Source organism: Hemicordylus capensis, chromosome 1 (genome assembly GCF_027244095.1).
Source record: "Hemicordylus capensis ecotype Gifberg chromosome 1, rHemCap1.1.pri, whole genome shotgun sequence".
NCBI classification, from domain to species: Eukaryota; Metazoa; Chordata; class Lepidosauria; order Squamata; family Cordylidae; genus Hemicordylus; species Hemicordylus capensis.
In genome coordinates, this window is record NC_069657.1 from 176,553,617 (window position 1) to 176,570,958 (window position 17,342).

General features: G+C 42.0%; 1 protein-coding gene across 10 annotated transcripts in view; it reads right to left on the reverse strand.

The window, feature by feature from the left end:
- The window catches only part of GTDC1 (glycosyltransferase like domain containing 1), a 336,841-nt gene that overhangs the window by 165,668 nt on the left and 153,831 nt on the right, over window positions 1-17,342 (reverse strand). For 9 of the 10 annotated variants that reach the window (XR_008312945.1, XR_008312944.1, XM_053282909.1 and 6 more), the window contains one exon: window positions 4,536-4,703. The exons of the other annotated variant lie outside the window; for it this stretch is intronic. Coding sequence is in view for 7 of the 9 variants with exons in the window: in XM_053282909.1 (XP_053138884.1) it covers window positions 4,536-4,703 (168 nt within the window). In the remaining 2 variants the exon portion in view is untranslated. The remainder of the gene's footprint in view (window positions 1-4,535; window positions 4,704-17,342) is intronic. 10 annotated transcript variants of the gene reach the window in all.

Consider the following 17,342-nt stretch of genomic DNA (forward strand, 5'->3'; position numbering starts at 1 on the left):
TATTCTATAAATGTAAAAAAGTTCAATAAATGAACAATGCAGTTTTTATCATGGAAATGGGACACTATCAGAAAGAGAGAAATGGCTCTGGCTTTGGCCCTAATCTGCACAGGTGCCCACATGCCAACAAGCCAATATGTATAGGCTCTGAACACCTGCTCTATACCTGCAAACATGGAGACTACAGATGATATGCAGTTTCTACTGACATAGACTCCTGTACTGAAATTATAATCAAAGCATGAAAGTCAGGGGTGGGATCAGCAGGAATGATCCCAACCTCCCTCTCCATACACACATACATTTCTACCAATTTGACAGCCTGCACAAGGCTAAAGGCACTCATCCTGGTAATTCTCACTATTTCAGAGTCAAGAAAGAAAACTGACACTGCCCCCCAAAAGCAGGAGTCAGCAGAAATATTTGTCAGGAGTCAGTGAGGAAATATTTGAAGCTCCAATGCTTTTCAGCTCAACAACTGGAATGGGACCATTTTTTGAAATCTCTCATTCTTCCCAACATATGATTTTAACGTGTTTTCTTTCAACTAAGACAACCAGTAAGCTAACCTATTTCTCTTGCTTCTAACAGATGAAAACAAAAAAGACACAAAGGGACCCAAAAACTTAAGCAAACTTTTTGCTTCTATCCCACATTTAATAGCAGGCAGACACATTCTGGGTCTACTTAAGTTTTAAATTCTTTCTTCCATGGCCCATAATTTCTTTATGATTGCCAAAATGGAAATTCAAGTATTAAAAAAAATGCAGTTGAACAAGAGAAAAAAAAAACCTATGCTAATTAAAGGAAAAATAATTACGTGTAATCTATATACAGTGGTCCCTCTACTTACGAAATTAATCCGTTCCGAATGCACATTTGTAAGTCGAAAAATTCGTAAGTCGAAAAGCGGTTTCCCATAGGAATGCATTGGGAACGGATTAATGCGTTCCGGAGTCTAGAAAAAAGACCCAGACCCCCAGTAAGGCTTGCAAACTGCACAGGAACATTTCTTTTCAAGAATAAACAGGCAGTAAACAGGCAGGCAAGTCAAGGAAACTGCATGTAAAATTTGTAAGTCGAGGAAACCCCATCTAAAAATTTGTAAGTCGAGGAAACCCCATCTAAAAATTTGTAAGTCGAAAAAACCGCATCTAAAACCGGATCTAAAACTGCCGTTTGTAACTCGAAAAATACTTATGTCGAGTAGTTTGTAAGTCGAGGGACCACTGTATTTAATTCTCTTAGCTGGCATGCGTGCCCTCTTGGATTTGGCAGCTGAGCTCTCGCGAGACTTCCTCACATTGGGCAAGAGTTGGGGGGGGGGGAATGGAGGTGAATCGCAAAACAGTCTGAGGAGGCAGCCTTGGCTGGCCGGCGGCAGCAGCGATGGCCGGGCCTGGCCACACTGTCCCAGGTAAGAGGGGAGGAGGAGGAGCAGGCAGTGGCAGTGGCAAAGACCGGCCTGTCCACGGGGGGCGGGGCAAGGGAAACGGTGGCGGGACAGCAGGATGGCCGTCCCTGTTAAGAGGGAGGCGGCAGTGGTGGCAAAGCCCGGCCTGTCTGCGGGGGGGGGGGGAGGCGGTGGTGGGACGGCAGGATGGCTGTCCCAGGTAAGGGGGAGGTGGCAGCAAAGCCTAGCCTGGCCGCCGGGGCAGAAGGTAGCGGCAGGACGGCATGGCCAGGCCGTCCCGGGTACAGGAGAGGTGGCGGTGGCAAAGTCCAGGAAGCAATGGAGAGACTGGAAGGGGAGGTGAGTGAGTGGGAAAGAGAGAGTGGGGCAGGAGGGAGGGGAGAAGAGCCTGCCCCAAATAGCACACAGATGCTCTGTGAGGGTCGGCTAGTAAAAATTATTCTTGCTAAAATCTTCACTGAAGGTTCTTGCTAAAATCTACAGTCTTCAACAAAACTGAAACACAACACAAGTAACAAAATGCACCACAAGGCCCAGAGCTCAAGTTCAGGGCTAACTGCACAGCAAGCTATTCACTCAATAGCAAAGCTGCCATACAGCTCTGAATGTTCCTGATGGCATCATCTCTTAACCTGTTCACGGATTTTTTAAATGCTTTTAGTTCAGGGATAGGCAACCTTCCCTCTCCAGCTGTTGTTGAACTACGACTCCTGTAATCCCCAGCCACAATTTATTGTGGTTGGGAATGATTGGATATTTAGTGCACCAACAATGGAGAACCAAGGTTGCACCTTGTTAGGTGCTCTGTTCTCTTGGTAGCTGAAATAGACTAGAGGGTGGTGGTTATGAGACTAATTGATGTCCATCATGTCCTCCATAACCTTGCTGAGATTTTCCCCTAGTCCCCTTAAGAATTCTGATTCTTAAGGTGCTAGGGGTCTGTTCCCTAGGCATTTTAAATAGCCTACTGGAGAGTTTAATTTGGATTGAAAGAAGAATTTTGTCCTCCAATGCCAACTAACAGTCCTCAAAGAATTATTTGGTCAGTGAAAGTAAAAACTTCTTAATAACTTAAAGGATCTGGAGAACAGAGAGTAAATGTACTCCCTTTGGACTTTAAGTTGAAGGGAAACCTCTCAACACATTCAGGACATGCACCTGTGCAGCATTTTCATATTTCTAGGTTCTTTGGCAGTATGAGAGCAACGCAAATGCATAGCTCTTGCTTTCCAATGGCGGCAGGGCGAGGGGGTTTCTTTTCTTTGGGGAAATATGCAGTATGTAGACACCAATCCCAATCCATAGGCTCCTGTCTTGCTTCCCTATCAAGTGGCACAGGACCAACCTGTATTAGAGGGAACAAGTGAGACCTGCAACAAAGCATTGCAACCTCCCAATCTACAAGGCCAGCACTAGGGGTTGGCTAAGACCGGTCTTGGCTAAGGACCCACAACTGACCTGAGGCCACAGAGTCCACATGACAGGTGCCAGAAGGGGGCAACAGTTACACAACTCTACTGCATCACCACTGCCTTTTCCCAGCCACCTCCCCATCTGCAAACTGTGGATGGGTAGAAGGGTAGCAGTGCCACAAGAGACTCATGGAACCTCTGCCACCTTCTACCTTCCCCACCCACAAAGGGGCTTCCTTGAAATAATGCAAATAACTATGGGAAGAAGGGAGAAGGAAGCACCACCAGGGCTCAACTTGCCCCACTTTCCCCTTGCTAAATGTTGGAGGGAAAAGAGCTGTTGCTTTAACCCCATGGTCTGCCACTGCCCGAATCAGGAATGGGGAGAATGGGAGAGACAGATACCCATCGGTCGGCCAAGGCATTCCCCTAACTCCCCATTCAGGCATCTAAGCAGCAGCGCAGCAAAGAGGAGATGTGGGACCGACAAGGGGATGGCAGAGCACCATTGCAGACCTCTGCACCTCGGCAAGCTGGTGCCCACTTCCTAGATTAGTCAGTCTCGGCTGTTAGATCATTCTCTCCTACTGGAACTTACAGACTGGATTTAGTGGTTTTATGTATCTCAAAATTCAAATTCTGACATTAATAAAGCTAAATCATAATAGCAACAATAAAGAAATTTATAGCATTTTTAAAATTAACAAAGGGAAACATGGTTTAACGTTTTTTCATAATATATGCATTTCCTCCAGTAGAAATGGTGAGGAATATATTTTATGTAGGATGCTATTTGATTTTAAGAACCATTTTAAGGCAAAGCTATTTCATTATATTTTCAGAACACTGCTACTGCAAAATAGAAACATTTTGCAAACGATAGCAGAACTGGAGCTACAAAAAGCTCAACTATATAGGGATCATTATTTGTCTTTCATCTGAGTTACAATGCAAAGATGCAGATGTTATACATATAGCTTTAAAATGCTCAATCTACACTTATAATAATTCTCCTAATAACAAATATGTGAAATAGACCAAGTAAATGAATCTATTTCAATTCGAGCCAATTCAGCTCTTCAGTTTCACTTTAGGTTTGTATAACGCCTAATCTCAACGCTTTTCAGCATAGCTGTTATTAACTTCTTTCATTAACTTATATTCAAGAAATATGTTTGTTTTAAGTAACAATAAAGGGCCACAGCCTTTTAAATGTCTGGGTATTTTACCACTGCACAATTTGTGAATATGCAATGAAAGAAAAGGATTTATCTGGTATCTTACTAGCCTCTCTCCCTAAAAAAACACTGCAGCAGTACATTTTAATTTTTGTTTACTCCCTTGAAAACCTCTATTTTAATTTCAGCTGTATGCAATAAAAGCTATTGCTAAGCCAGTGTTGATTAACTGCCCCTTTGTTAAGTGCTTTCAAAGCAAAAGCATCTTGTGTGTATTACGAATGAGGTATATACTGAAAATTAGTGTAATTTACTGGAGGACAAGTCTCTTATAATAGCATCCAGGTATAGCTCTCATTCTGCAACCTGTGTATATCGAGGAACTTCAGCTTGTGTATGTGTGCATCTGTCTGTCTCCAATTAGGTGCTGCATAGGACTCCACACATTTTTATTTAAAATAAACCCTGAAGGCATGCATATAAGAGAAAAAACAAAACAATGAAACACAAGGGCGTGTGAGATGCACCTACCATGAAAGAATCTGGTTGTATCCGTACTGGAAGTCTCTTTCCTGACATTTCTTGACAGGATATGTCAATTGGTTCTCATGGAAGTAAAGGACCTTTTTCAATTTGCCAAAGTCAGGCCGAAGGGCAACAAGTTCAGTCAGGTTAAGCACCGAGCTTGCAAAGAGGATCCTAAGAAACAAGGAAAGTAGTGTTTACTGTCTACAAGCCTGCTCAAAAGTGTCACCCTTCACCCTTTCCCTCCCTCTGCTCTCCTCACAAGAAAAAACATAACCTCTACAGGGACACATCAGTGGCTAAGCCTTAATACCATGTAGCAGCATTTTAAGTTTTGATCTCTTAAAAAACAGCTGCTAAGGACTCAACTAGAAAAGCACTGAATCTCATTGGTGTTCTTAGCTCAGTTACAGAGAGATGCAAAATAAAAAAAAAGCTGGATGGGTTTTATTGAAAAACGCAAGAAAAGCTGCGTCTGAAGGACAAATGGAACAAAGATAAGGCTGACTGGGGAATACTTTGCTTGCCAGTTTCATTACACTTTAGTTCTTTATGCAACCAACTACTGAAATTCAATATATGAGCTGGTATGGCACATGTTCATGTTATGACATAAAACCTTTTGATTTATGCAGTAGACATATCTAGTGTGGTTTTTATTTTTCATGTTCAGATTTCCTTTTCCTATTTTTATTAAACATGTTCTATAGCCTTTGTTGTTTTGTTCCTCCGGTCCTATCTATTACCATGCCACTATGAGTAGAGTCAGTAAGAATGGTCATCCCCTTTAAGTTATACAATAGAAATGAAAATACCATTGGTGAAGTAAATCTGAGTACATGAAAACTGACTTAAAATGCAATTAACTGCCCTGAGCCATTTTTGGAAAGGTGGTATATAAATCAAATGAGTAAATGAATGGAAATAATTCAGTACAGAATGATACATGACTATCATAACAAGTTGATGTTTTAATTTATAACTACGGGCTCAGAGCATCTGCACCTCTAGTTCTCCCCATTCCTTCCCGCTTCCCTCTTGGCTCTCCCCCTGTTCTCAGCCCCTCCGGGCGCCGCCACTGTTTTCTCCCCCTCCCTGCCATTTTCTCTGTCTGCCACCGCTTTCTTCTCCCCCTCCCAGCAGCTTACTCACGAACTCTAGCGAGAGCTGCCACACATGGGATTAGCGACGGATACTGTACATCTTAGATAATTATATCTATCTATCTATCTATTTGATTTCTATACCGCCCATCCAAAAATGGCTCAGGGTGGTTTACACAGAGAAATAATAAATAAATAAGATGGATCCCTGTCCCCAAAAGGCTCACAATCTAAAAAGAAACACAAGATAGACACCAGCAACAGTCCCTGGAGGTACTATGCTGGGGGTGGAGAGGGCCAGTTACTCTCCCCCTGCTAAATAAAGAGAATCACCATGTTAAAAGGTGCCTCTTTGTAGATGGATAGCCATAGGTGTAGTAAAGCACTCATGACCTTCAATGGAGGTTTTTATTTACCTGAAAGAAACATTTGTGCAATGCATATTTTCATGGAAGCTACATTAATGATGCAAAGGAATATGGATTCAATATTTTATTGTTCACATTTTAACCTTCTGTTGCAGATACAGTTCTAACCTTACTTTGAATAGCTCACTGGATTCTTAATGGTAAACATGCAGAATAAGTTGACTTGTGGTTCACCAGCTACTAAAGCATCTTGTGCAAGACAAGGGGGCAGTGCTAGGCAGCTCACCTTGCTAGTCTGCAAGGATGAAACCAGATTACATGGCAAATGCATTATTGCAGCTCCGTCTTTTTAAACCTTGTTTAAAAACAGCACTGCCGGGAGCACCAATACTGATCTGGACTGCAACACCAAGATGTTTAATCCTTTCCTCTCTGAAGTATTCCAACAAGAAGTGCACTATGGAACTAATTGCACAGGAGGGGAAAAATATGAGCACCCGTGTGTTTTTCATCCTGGGCAAATAGGTTTGTGGGAGAGCTTTTGATTTTGATGGAGGGAGGGCTTGTAGGAAAGAGTTAAATCTTCCTTCCTGCTGTATCACAGTCCCAGTTTTCAGATCAGGACCCTGTATGGTACAATGTCATAGTTCTTTTCGTATTCAGTTTGGCTCAAAGAGTAAAGGTACATCTGAGAAATAGTTCCTAGATCTGCAATTTGGGAAAGGAGAAGGATAAGCCCCCGAGTACTCTGTGCTGTCATAGAGGGCTCTGGGGTCCACTCCTATGCCCGCCAAGATCTCCTCCAATCTCCTCCTCCTTGTCTCATTGCTTGGCTACAAACTAGGCACAGCAAAAGACTAGGCTGCATCAGGAAAAGAAGTCTACCTCCTCCTCCTCTGTTTTCTTTTCTCTTCTATCACTTCCTATCAGATTTTCCAGGGCTACAGAAATAGGGCTGGATCAACATAGAAGAAAATGAAATTGGTATCACAAAGTCTGAATCCAAATTCATTACCAATGGCACATCATATGGCAAGTAGACAGAAAGCCTAAGAGGATTCATCCATCCAGCTGTATCATCAGCTTCCATTGACTGAAGTCCAATTAAAATCTCCCATGTCGTGGATGCTGAAAAAAGGACAACACTATAGCGACAGCATTCTAAGACAGCACTATAAGTGGCAAGCATAATCTTCAAGGAGTCTGCATGCCACCACAAAGATGTAGCACAGTAACACTGACCTGCAGGCATGATTGGGCCAATGCCATGGCAAGAGGATTTTATAAATCACACTCTGTGGTGTGCCACCACAGGGAAAGTCTTTCCAGCAGAGAGAGAGAGAGTGTGTGTGTGTGTGTGTGTGTAATAATAGATAACTCCACATTGAGATACCAAACAAATGATTACACATTTCACATATAGGTAACGCTGACAGCATGGGGGGTCAGGGGACTTAAAAGTAAAATATATTACTACAATTAATTAAGCCATTTGTAAGTACGCTACAAAGTATTTATATGAAAAAGATATGCTAGAGTCACAAGCCAATAAGCAATATGGACAGATTCGATGTCAAGAAAACCCCAAACACAACCAGACACAGATGCATATATTAGGCAATATAAACATATGATACAGTAGGTAGGTAGGTAGGTAGGTAGGTAGGTAGGTAGGTAATAAAGTATATGAGTGGCTATCTATGTTTCCAACCCAACCACTTATGTTGCAGCAATAACCATAGTTGAGACAAAAACGGCATCAGCTTGAAAGATCTGAAGCTTCATAAGGAACACTACAGTCATCCAGTGTAGGTAACCTTTCCTACTGTGATACCCCAAGAACTTCTCAAACTGATGACAGATCCAAAGGCACTGATGTAATGCCTCGTGACTATTCGTCTGCTACTTCTTGCTTCACTTACCTCACCCGGAAGGAATCTCTAGACAACTGAACATTCATAGCGACAAAAGATTTTACTTTTCCCACTGCAGTGATAAACAAAAGCTTTAATTTCTCACGACATTACAAAACGTACCCAGAGCTGCCCCTCAGGTCTGTTCCTTATTGCTACAGAGCAACAGTTTAAAACTTAAACCACACCTGACAGTACATGTTACTGCAAACATGCCCACAGAGGAGCCGTGCATTTGTCTAATGGACGCCTGGGCAGGGCACTGGAGGATTGGATGAAGAGCACTTCCATTTAACACCTACTGCCAGGCAAGAAAAGGAAAGTTTATTATCCTAATGTAGCCCATGACATAAATATCTGTCAGTTGTCAGTCCATATGACATCAACTCTCATTTTACCTCGGGATGTTATTTCAGTAATAAATCCTAACAAGGTGAGCTTTATCATCCCACAGAGTCTATCCAGAAGGTAAGGACGCAAGGTGATAGCAAGAACACTGAAAACATGATAATTCCCGACAGCTGCTGCTTGAGCACAAGTTAAATTGAACAGTTTATCTCAGCATAAAGATGTTATAAGGTTTTACGTTTAATTTTTAAAAATTAACATAAAACCCAGAGAAAGCCTAGTTAGGCAATCTTTCACAAACATGACATACTACAATCACTGCATAAGCTGGATTAGTACTTATTACCATGCTACTAGAGAATTAAGCTGTTTTTAGACCACCAAAGAGCTTTAAATTGCAACTTTTGTCTCTGTAAGGGAAACCTATATTTAAACTGTCTGCTAAAGTCAAATTAAAACTGCTACATCATTAGCATGTTATCTCACAAAATAAGAGTACATTTAAACTGCTGTTAACATTATTCTTATCCAACCTGATCAACATTACAAAATGTTAATGTGCATTTCTATACGCTCTACACCACACTAGCAAAAACACAAAAAATTTTAAAAGCACATTTATTAAGAAATCATCTGTTCTAAATAATCAACACAAAAGGATGCCAAATTCTTTACAATGGTTTCGTCGGCAACATGCTTCCCCAGTGCAACCAGAATTTGCCCATAATTGGAAAAAATAGAGTGGCCCAAACTCCTACACGAGTGAATGAATGGTTTCAGGCTTTCATACCCATTAGCCACATGTGCAATACATTAGATACACACAAATCTATATACATATTTGCCTCTCTCTCTGGTCTACAAAATGTAGACCACTTTAAAACAATTCAGTATTAATACTGAATATTCCCCTTTTTGTCACCAGAGTGGTGAAGCAGTCAGCCTAAACATTTGATTGCCCAATCATAGCACTGGCTTTATTTATTTATTTATTTGTTTGTTTAACATATTGTCAGGGATGGGGAAGCTCTTATTGCACTAGGGAGCACATTCCAAAGCCTCGGGGCAGCAACAGAGAAGGCCTGTCCCGGAGTAGCTGCCAGACGAGCCGGTGGCAAATGCAGACAGACCTCTCCTGATGATCTCAATAGGCAGTGGGGTTCATGACGAAGAAGATGTTCTCTTAAATACCCAGGGCCCAAGCTGTTTAGGGCTTTATAGTTTATGACCAGCACCTTGTATTTTGCCCGGAAACATATCGGCAGCCAGTGTAGCTCCTTCAATACAGGAGTTATATGGTCTCTCCGAGATGACCCAGAGACCAGCCTGGCTGCCACATTCTGGACCAAGTGTAGTTTCTGGACTACATACAAGGGCAGCCCCACATAGAGTGCATTGCAGTAATCCATATGGAGGTTACCAGCAGATGTATCACTGTTTTGAGGTCGTCCATCTCAAGAAACAGACGCATCTGGCATATCAGCCGAAGCTGATAGAAGGCACCCCTGGCCACTGCCTCAACCTGGGACACTAGGGAGAGACTTGGATCCAGAAGTACCCCTAGACTGCGTACCTGTTCCTTCTGTGGAAGTGTGACCCCATTCAGAACATGCAGATCAAGATCGTCTCTCAAGTTTCAACCCTGCACAATGAATACCTCCATCTTATCTGGATTCAGTCTCAGTTTGTTATCCCTCATCCAGCCCATTACCGACTCCAGGCAGGCATTTGGGGAGGTTATACCCTCTCTCAATGATGCTGACATGGAGAAATAGATTTAGGTGTCATCAGCATACTGATAACACCCTGCACCAAATCTCCTGATGATCTCTCCCAGAGGTTTCATGTAGATGTTAAACAACATCAGAGACAATACAGAGCCATGAGGGACACCACACAAAAGTTGAGATTTTTTAAGAACAACAGTCTCCAAGGGACACCATCTGGAACCAGCCCGAGAGGTAGGAATGGAACCACAGCAGAGCAGTGCCTCTCACTCCCAACTCCCTCAGACGCTCCAGAAGGATACTATGGTTGGTAGTATTGAAAGCCACCAAGAGGTCCAAAAGGACCAACAGAGTCACACTTCCTCTGTCAATTCCCAGCTGGAGATAATCCATCAGGCCGACCAAGGCAGTCTCCACCCCATAGCCAGCCAGTTTGAAATGGGTCAAGATAATCAGTTTCCTCCAAGACTGTCTGGAGCTGGGAGGCCCCCACCCTCTCAATTACCTTGCCCAGCCACGGAAGGTTGGAGACAGGCCTGTAGTTACTTAGCTCTGATGGATCCAAAGTAGGCTTCTTAAGAATAGGTCTAATAATTGCATCCTTAAGACTAGGAGGCATCCTACCTTCCCTCAGAGACGCATTTATAATCTCTACCAGGCCTTCTACAACACCCCCCCCCCACCGCCAGACAGTATGAGCCATGTCAGGCAAGGGTCAAGAGAGCAAGTGGTGGTCCACACCGTTCCAATCAACTTGTCCACATCCTCAGGAGTCACAAACTGGAACTGATCCAACCTAAACACATAAGAGAAGTTTCTGTTTCTCTCCTTCATTCCTGCCTTCATTCCTACACTCAGAGAAGCTCATGGGGAGGCTGAGAGCAGGAGGGTGGTGGTAGGCTGGTTATGTTAGGCAGAGTAATGCTGTGCAAACCCTCTGTCCTCCCTGCCCTGCAGCCCTGAGCTGCTGCTGAGAGCCTGTGCCTCCTCAATGGAAGGTATAGGATTCCCCCCCCCCCAAAATCTCTCCCCCTTGTATATTTACGGAATGGCTTCCTACAAAGCTTTGATATTGGGCACAGATATAGGGCAGGGTAGGAGGGCTCTGAATATTGAAACTGAAATGGGTTGGACAAATTGTTTGGTTTTTTAAATATATAAATATATCTTGGTTTAAATATTCCTATAAGTGGCTTGTTTCACAGCAGAAAATTACAGAAACCTCTAGAACTGAAGCTCCCCCCCAATGCTCCCCCCGGACCCATCATTCCACCCCCATGTGGAAGAATCTGCCCTTTGCTTTCATAAAAAAGGGTAAAAGCACCCCAATTTTTGCCCCACCATTTAGATAACTTTGAATGTTTTCTAAAAATATCAAATAAGGTCCTATAAATGGCTTGTTTCATGACTTTTAATAATTTTTCCTACTGCAGTAAAGCTGCCAGAAAGCATTCTCTCTATGGATAGGGTACTTCACAATTAGTGAAAGTAGAGCTAATTGTAAACATCTAAATAAACTTTATTTATTTTATTTGTACATGCACTATGCTCAAGTTGGTTTGCAAACCAGAAAGTCTCAGTGAGAACAGTGAAGCAAGGGGCATGTCTTGTGCTTTCCCCCCTTACAAATGCACTATATGTCCAAACTGGTTGGATAAGTCTTAAAACCTCACTCACTCACACTATTTACACAGTATGTCATCAGTCAGTATGATTTTGTAATCATACAAAATGTTAAGGGGCCCCCCACACATGCAGATTCACCCCCATCCCTGCACCCCCCACTAAGGACAGCCCTGAATGCCCCTTCCAAGGGGTCTCTTGCTGCCCTCACACGCAAATAGTAGCTGTCAGCCCCATTCCACCCCCCACCATGGCATACAATGCACCAGTTTCGCCCCAGCATGCTGATTCTCCTTGATCTCCTTCCTTATCTGATTCTTAACCTTAATCTCCTTCCCTATCGGCACAGGGGACAAGACTTTGTGCCAATTCACTGCTGATCGGTGGTCTGTCTAATTTTCCCCATCTCTATCCAGAATGAGTTTTGTTCTGCGTGGCAGTTTCAAGGCAGTGTCTGCTCACGTGCATCCAGAGAGGGGCCTTCCTGATTAAACCTGAACGGGATCTAAAATTAACGGAGCGGACATTTAAAAAAAAATTGTGAGTGCATGCACATGCGCACACCTTAGAGGGAACACTGCTGCTGATCTCACTCCTTACCTTTGATCCTTTCCCTGGTTTCAAAAGGGATGTAGCAGAGTGGTAGGAAATGATCCAAAAATAATACTTGTTGCTCTATGCCACACTGTCTTTGTAAAAGGCAGGGCAGGACAAGCAGTCAAGGAAAATGAGTGAGGGTGCCGAATGGAGTGCATGCCGCTGGCGTGCCTCCCTCAACTGGTTGAGGGCTGCCTCACTCAGCCTCATGACTGGGCTGACCACATTAGAGATTCTAATCACATATGAACCCACTTTGCTCACAGCTTAGTGCCCTAGCAATGCACAGTAATAATGCAGCGTGAGAGCCTAACAAAGCATAGCATACTCAGAACTGGGGAGCCATGCAAGCTTCACCCTGACACAGGGACGTTTCCCTAGTACTAACTTATGAATATTCATGATCAGAAATGCATGCCTTTAGTTACTCATTACTTTCTAAATATAGTAGGTAGAGAGGGGGATGCAAACAGTAAGGAAGTAACAGCATGCCCAACTGGAAACTGAGGATCACTGTAAATATACTTCCTAGAAATGCCCTAAAATATTTAATCAAAATTATTGTATAACAGAAGAAAAGCAGAAGGACTCAGACTTTCACTCAATGTCCTACCTCCCCAACTCTGAAAGCCTTCAAGTGGATATAGGTTGGTGGGGTTTTTGTTTTGATTTGTCTTTTTTGCGGGGGGGAGGATGGTATGTGTACATCAGCTAGCATTATTCATGCATAAAACATAAAAGATTACTTGCTTTAATACTCAATTATTAATTATATATTAATATTCAATCAACGTGTAACAGTTATATTTTGATTCTGTGTATGTGGAGAATGTATAAATCACAACAGAAAGCTTTTCCATTTGTGCTCCAACAATGAGTGACAGAATTTTCAAACAAAGATATACAGTAATAAATGATAATATATTAGAATCTATAATATAATAAATAAAAAATGAGGTCTAATTTATTCTTGACATGGTATGTACAAATGTCAAAAAGGTTTACAAGGTACAAAATATTTTAGAAATTCATTTTTATACAGAAACTAATTTGAAATGTTTACAGAAATAATTAAGTCTTACTATTGTAATGTTCTTTATTTTTCAGAACAAACCACAAGGGTTGTCATCCCTTTCATCTTAATTAGTCCATGTGTTTGTTATATTTGTTATGTACTTCCATAAACATTTACAAATATTAATTGTTATGAAAAAATATTTCCCTCTCAATGTAATTACTATATGTACATATTAATATATATCTAGTAAATATCGAGGACTGCAACTCATCCATTTATTTTAGAATGTGGATTGCTTTTTAATTCCCCCCCAAAAGCAATTTAATACCTATTGCATTATATGCAGTGAAGATTAAATGCTTATTTTGCCCACTTTCCCCTCATAAACACAGGAAAAAGTGTTTCTCAGTCACTGGTTTTTTTCCTCAGTCAATGGTTATTTTCAGCATATCAGTAATGTTTTATCCCCTGAGGCCTACAGATTACAGCACTACAGCACCTCAAAAGCAGTGTAGGAGGACCTCGTTAATCGTGGATTCAGCATCCCTGGTTTCGTGTATTCGTGGTCAGGTAATTGGCATCAGACCTTGGTATATGTGGGGAAAATGGGAGGCGAGGCTAAATTCACATATCCATGGATGGGGGTGATGGTCGCTGGAAATGATCATGGAGGTCATTTCTAGCCCAGATTTTGTGCTCAGGAGCCATTTTGTGGCTTGTTTTAAAAGGGGAAAAGTGATATTTTTTAGCATGGAATTGAGTCTCTTAGGGAGCATTGCTAGACCACTGGGGACCCACGGAGCACGGACGGGCACTTTACTTGGCTTTTTTCCATGTTCCTCTCTCCCCTCCACACATTTTTTGCCCCTTAGGAACCTAACCCCCCGATTTCCATTGCCCCAATGTCTTGGTATTTGCGGTATCCACGTATCCAAGTATCCATGGTACTTGCTGAGAACGGAACCCCCGCGGATACCGAGGTCCACTTGAACTGTATTGGAACCACGACAAGCACACCAAACTGGAATCCACATACTACTCTGATATACACTATGGAAATTCCATGCATGCACAGGCTCTTCTGTTCACTTTGTCCCTATACGCATATTGCTCTGGCAGTGCAGCAGCCACAAGAGTACCACTCCTTCCCATGCCACTAGCTTAACATGAGATGCTCAAGGTCCCATGCTACACCACTTCTCCACATCTGCATTATCCAGTTCTTACGCTGGAATAGGGAGAAGCCACTGCATGGGTTCTTCCTGCACATTCTGGAACTTCTCACATTACCACAGGGGTATAGAAAGGATTGGTGTGATGTAATGTAAGAACCAGATCTTAGAGCAGAGCTGAAAAACTTTAGCGGTCTAGCTGTTGAACTATAATTCCCAGCACCCCTGACTACTGGACACTGATGGGAGTTGTAGTTCAACAATAGTCGGAGAGCCAGAAATATCAAAAAAGGTCTGCACTAATGTAGTTGCTAAACTGCTCCTTCTAAAGTAAGCAGGACAACCCTCCATGTTAGCCAGAATCCAGGGTGCTGTTTTCAGTTGTTTCTTTTACTGCAGTCAGCAAACAGACAGGAAGTGGGAATTGCACTTAACTTGTTCCTGGTACCTCCCAGAAAGCATAGCTTAACCAGCCTACCTCCAATGGCTGTTTTCATATGGCTGTTTTCAAATGGCACCTTTTAATGTAGTGATTACCTTTATTTAGCAGGGGGAGAGTAACTGGCCCTATCCACCCCCAGCACAATACCTCCAGTGACTGTTGCGGGTGTCTATCTTGTGTGGTGTTTTTTTAGAATGTAAGCCCTTTGGGGACAGGGAGCCATCTTATTTATTTATTTCTCTGTGTAAACCGCCCTGAGCCATTTTTGGATGGGTGGTATAGAAATTGAATAAATAAATGATAAATGATATTGCTACACATGTGGCTAATTTTGTGCACCCATTGGGGCTCCTGCCTTTTGTTGCTGTTCTTGTTAATTTAAAGTTAACCTAACCAAATTCCATGGTAGGCTACCGTTGGAACTCAGGGGAGTTTCACCAACAGTTTGTAATGTGCTACAGGGGACGTGTGTGGGCAGGGGTGGAGCTGCTGTTCAAAGAGAAGAATGTATTAAATTGCTAGGCATTCAGAAGCCTCTGGACTCTCCTAATTTAGCTCCTTGGGATAGCTGCTCTAGGCTGCAGCACCTATAAATAACTGCTGGATCAGGACAGGAGGGTAATCAATGCAATTACTGTTTAGATAGGTCTACAAATATTTATGAGGTTTTTAGTCTTTTCCCTGATCTCCCAAAAACAAGCTGTTATGTTGTATTTCACTGGTTCCACTCCTCAAGATTCAAAAACTTTTTGCATTATAGCACAGAGTTCCATTACTGATGACAGGAATATATAGCTTTTAAAAGTCATTCCATGTTTTTCAAGAAACTTATCAGAAATTGACCGTGATTTATCACATCGAAGAAACATTGCTATACAGTATAGCAATTTAGCATTTGGCTTTCTCATGTAAGTCACAGGAACTATTTCAGTCTCCCAAATTTATAAATTTGTCAAACTTTTTCCATAAGGAAGCTCGCTTGCCTACACTAAAGATGGCAATTTTAAAACAATTATAGAAATCACATCCTCTTTGAACACTTTCCAATAGACTTTCTACCAGCTTGATAAACGGAAAAATCCCACTTTTAGGTATTCAGATCATCAGGTACAATGTTTATGTTATTCTCATGTAATAGTCAGACCAGAATGATGCAGCATTTTTTTTTTTATCAAGGACCTATAACAACAAAAGTTTACCCAAACCGCATTACTACTGCTGCTGCAAAGGAATTATGTAGTAAAACAAAGCAACATGCTTTAATATATGCTCCTTGTGCAGTGGTCTACAATAAATTGAAAATATTATATGCATAGAAATACTTTGTTCTAATTGCAAAATATGAAACAGGATATAAATAATAGAGGCACAAGACAGCAATAAAAACATGCAAAATATTACCCATATCTTTAAGCATCAACATCTTTAATATGTCATCCCAGGATCAATGATTTTGCTTTTAACAATGTTAAAGGGTTACTTAGAAGCATTCTCTGACATTCCAATATTCTCCATTTAGTTTCCATTCCTCCTCAAGATAGTTAGCACCACTCTTTCCCACTTTAAAACCTCTCTCTCTCTCTCTCTCTCTCTCTCAGGCATACCCATCACTAATCCCATGCATGGCAGCTCTCATGAGAGTTCACGAGCAAGCTGACAGCAGGGGAAGAGGAAAGCGGCAGTGCTGGAGGCGAAGAGGGAAACAAAATGGTGGGATGGCCCTCAGAAAAAACAGCGATGGAGGGGGTGGGTGGGAGAAAATGGCCGGGTTGGGGGAGAAAACTGCAGCAGCAGGCAGGCAAGAAAATGTTGGCAGCAGGTGGGAGGGCAGGCGGGAGAAGAAAGTGGCAGTGGGCAGGCTAGGAAAGTAATGGGCATTGGCAGCAGACAGGGGAAACTAGAGGCACAGATGTTCTGCGCCCGGCCCAGCTAGTACTACATATTTTCGCTCATAGTTGCCAATCCCATAATTTAACCAACCTCTTATTTCTCGGACTTTTCCAATGACCAGTATCTGATAGACAATTCTCCCAGCTACAATCAAGTGACAGAACAATACCACATTTTCCTTTAAGGCAGCACCCCTTACATAAGTCAAGAGAAGTAACTTTGGATCCAGTGTCACGTTGCCACTCAAAATCTTATCAGATGTACAGTATTTTCATCCAGAAAATATTTGTGTTAGAAACCAACTACCACCAACAAAATAGGTCTCCTCTATTAATTCCACATTTCCAACAGAGCTTGCTATTTTCCTAATAGATTTTAGACTATCTGTTAATCTCCAGGATGGTGCCTATTTTCCAGAATCCATACGAAAATAATAACATATACCAAGTCCATTATAGTGACAGGAAGACAATTTTGCTTTGAAACCTACTCTGCAATTATTATTATTACAGTTTCTAAGTGAGATTGTCTCCAGATCATTATTATTGACTTGTTAAAGGATATTACTTTAGTGTCGATTCTGGAAAATAAATTTCTAGTTAAACATAACAT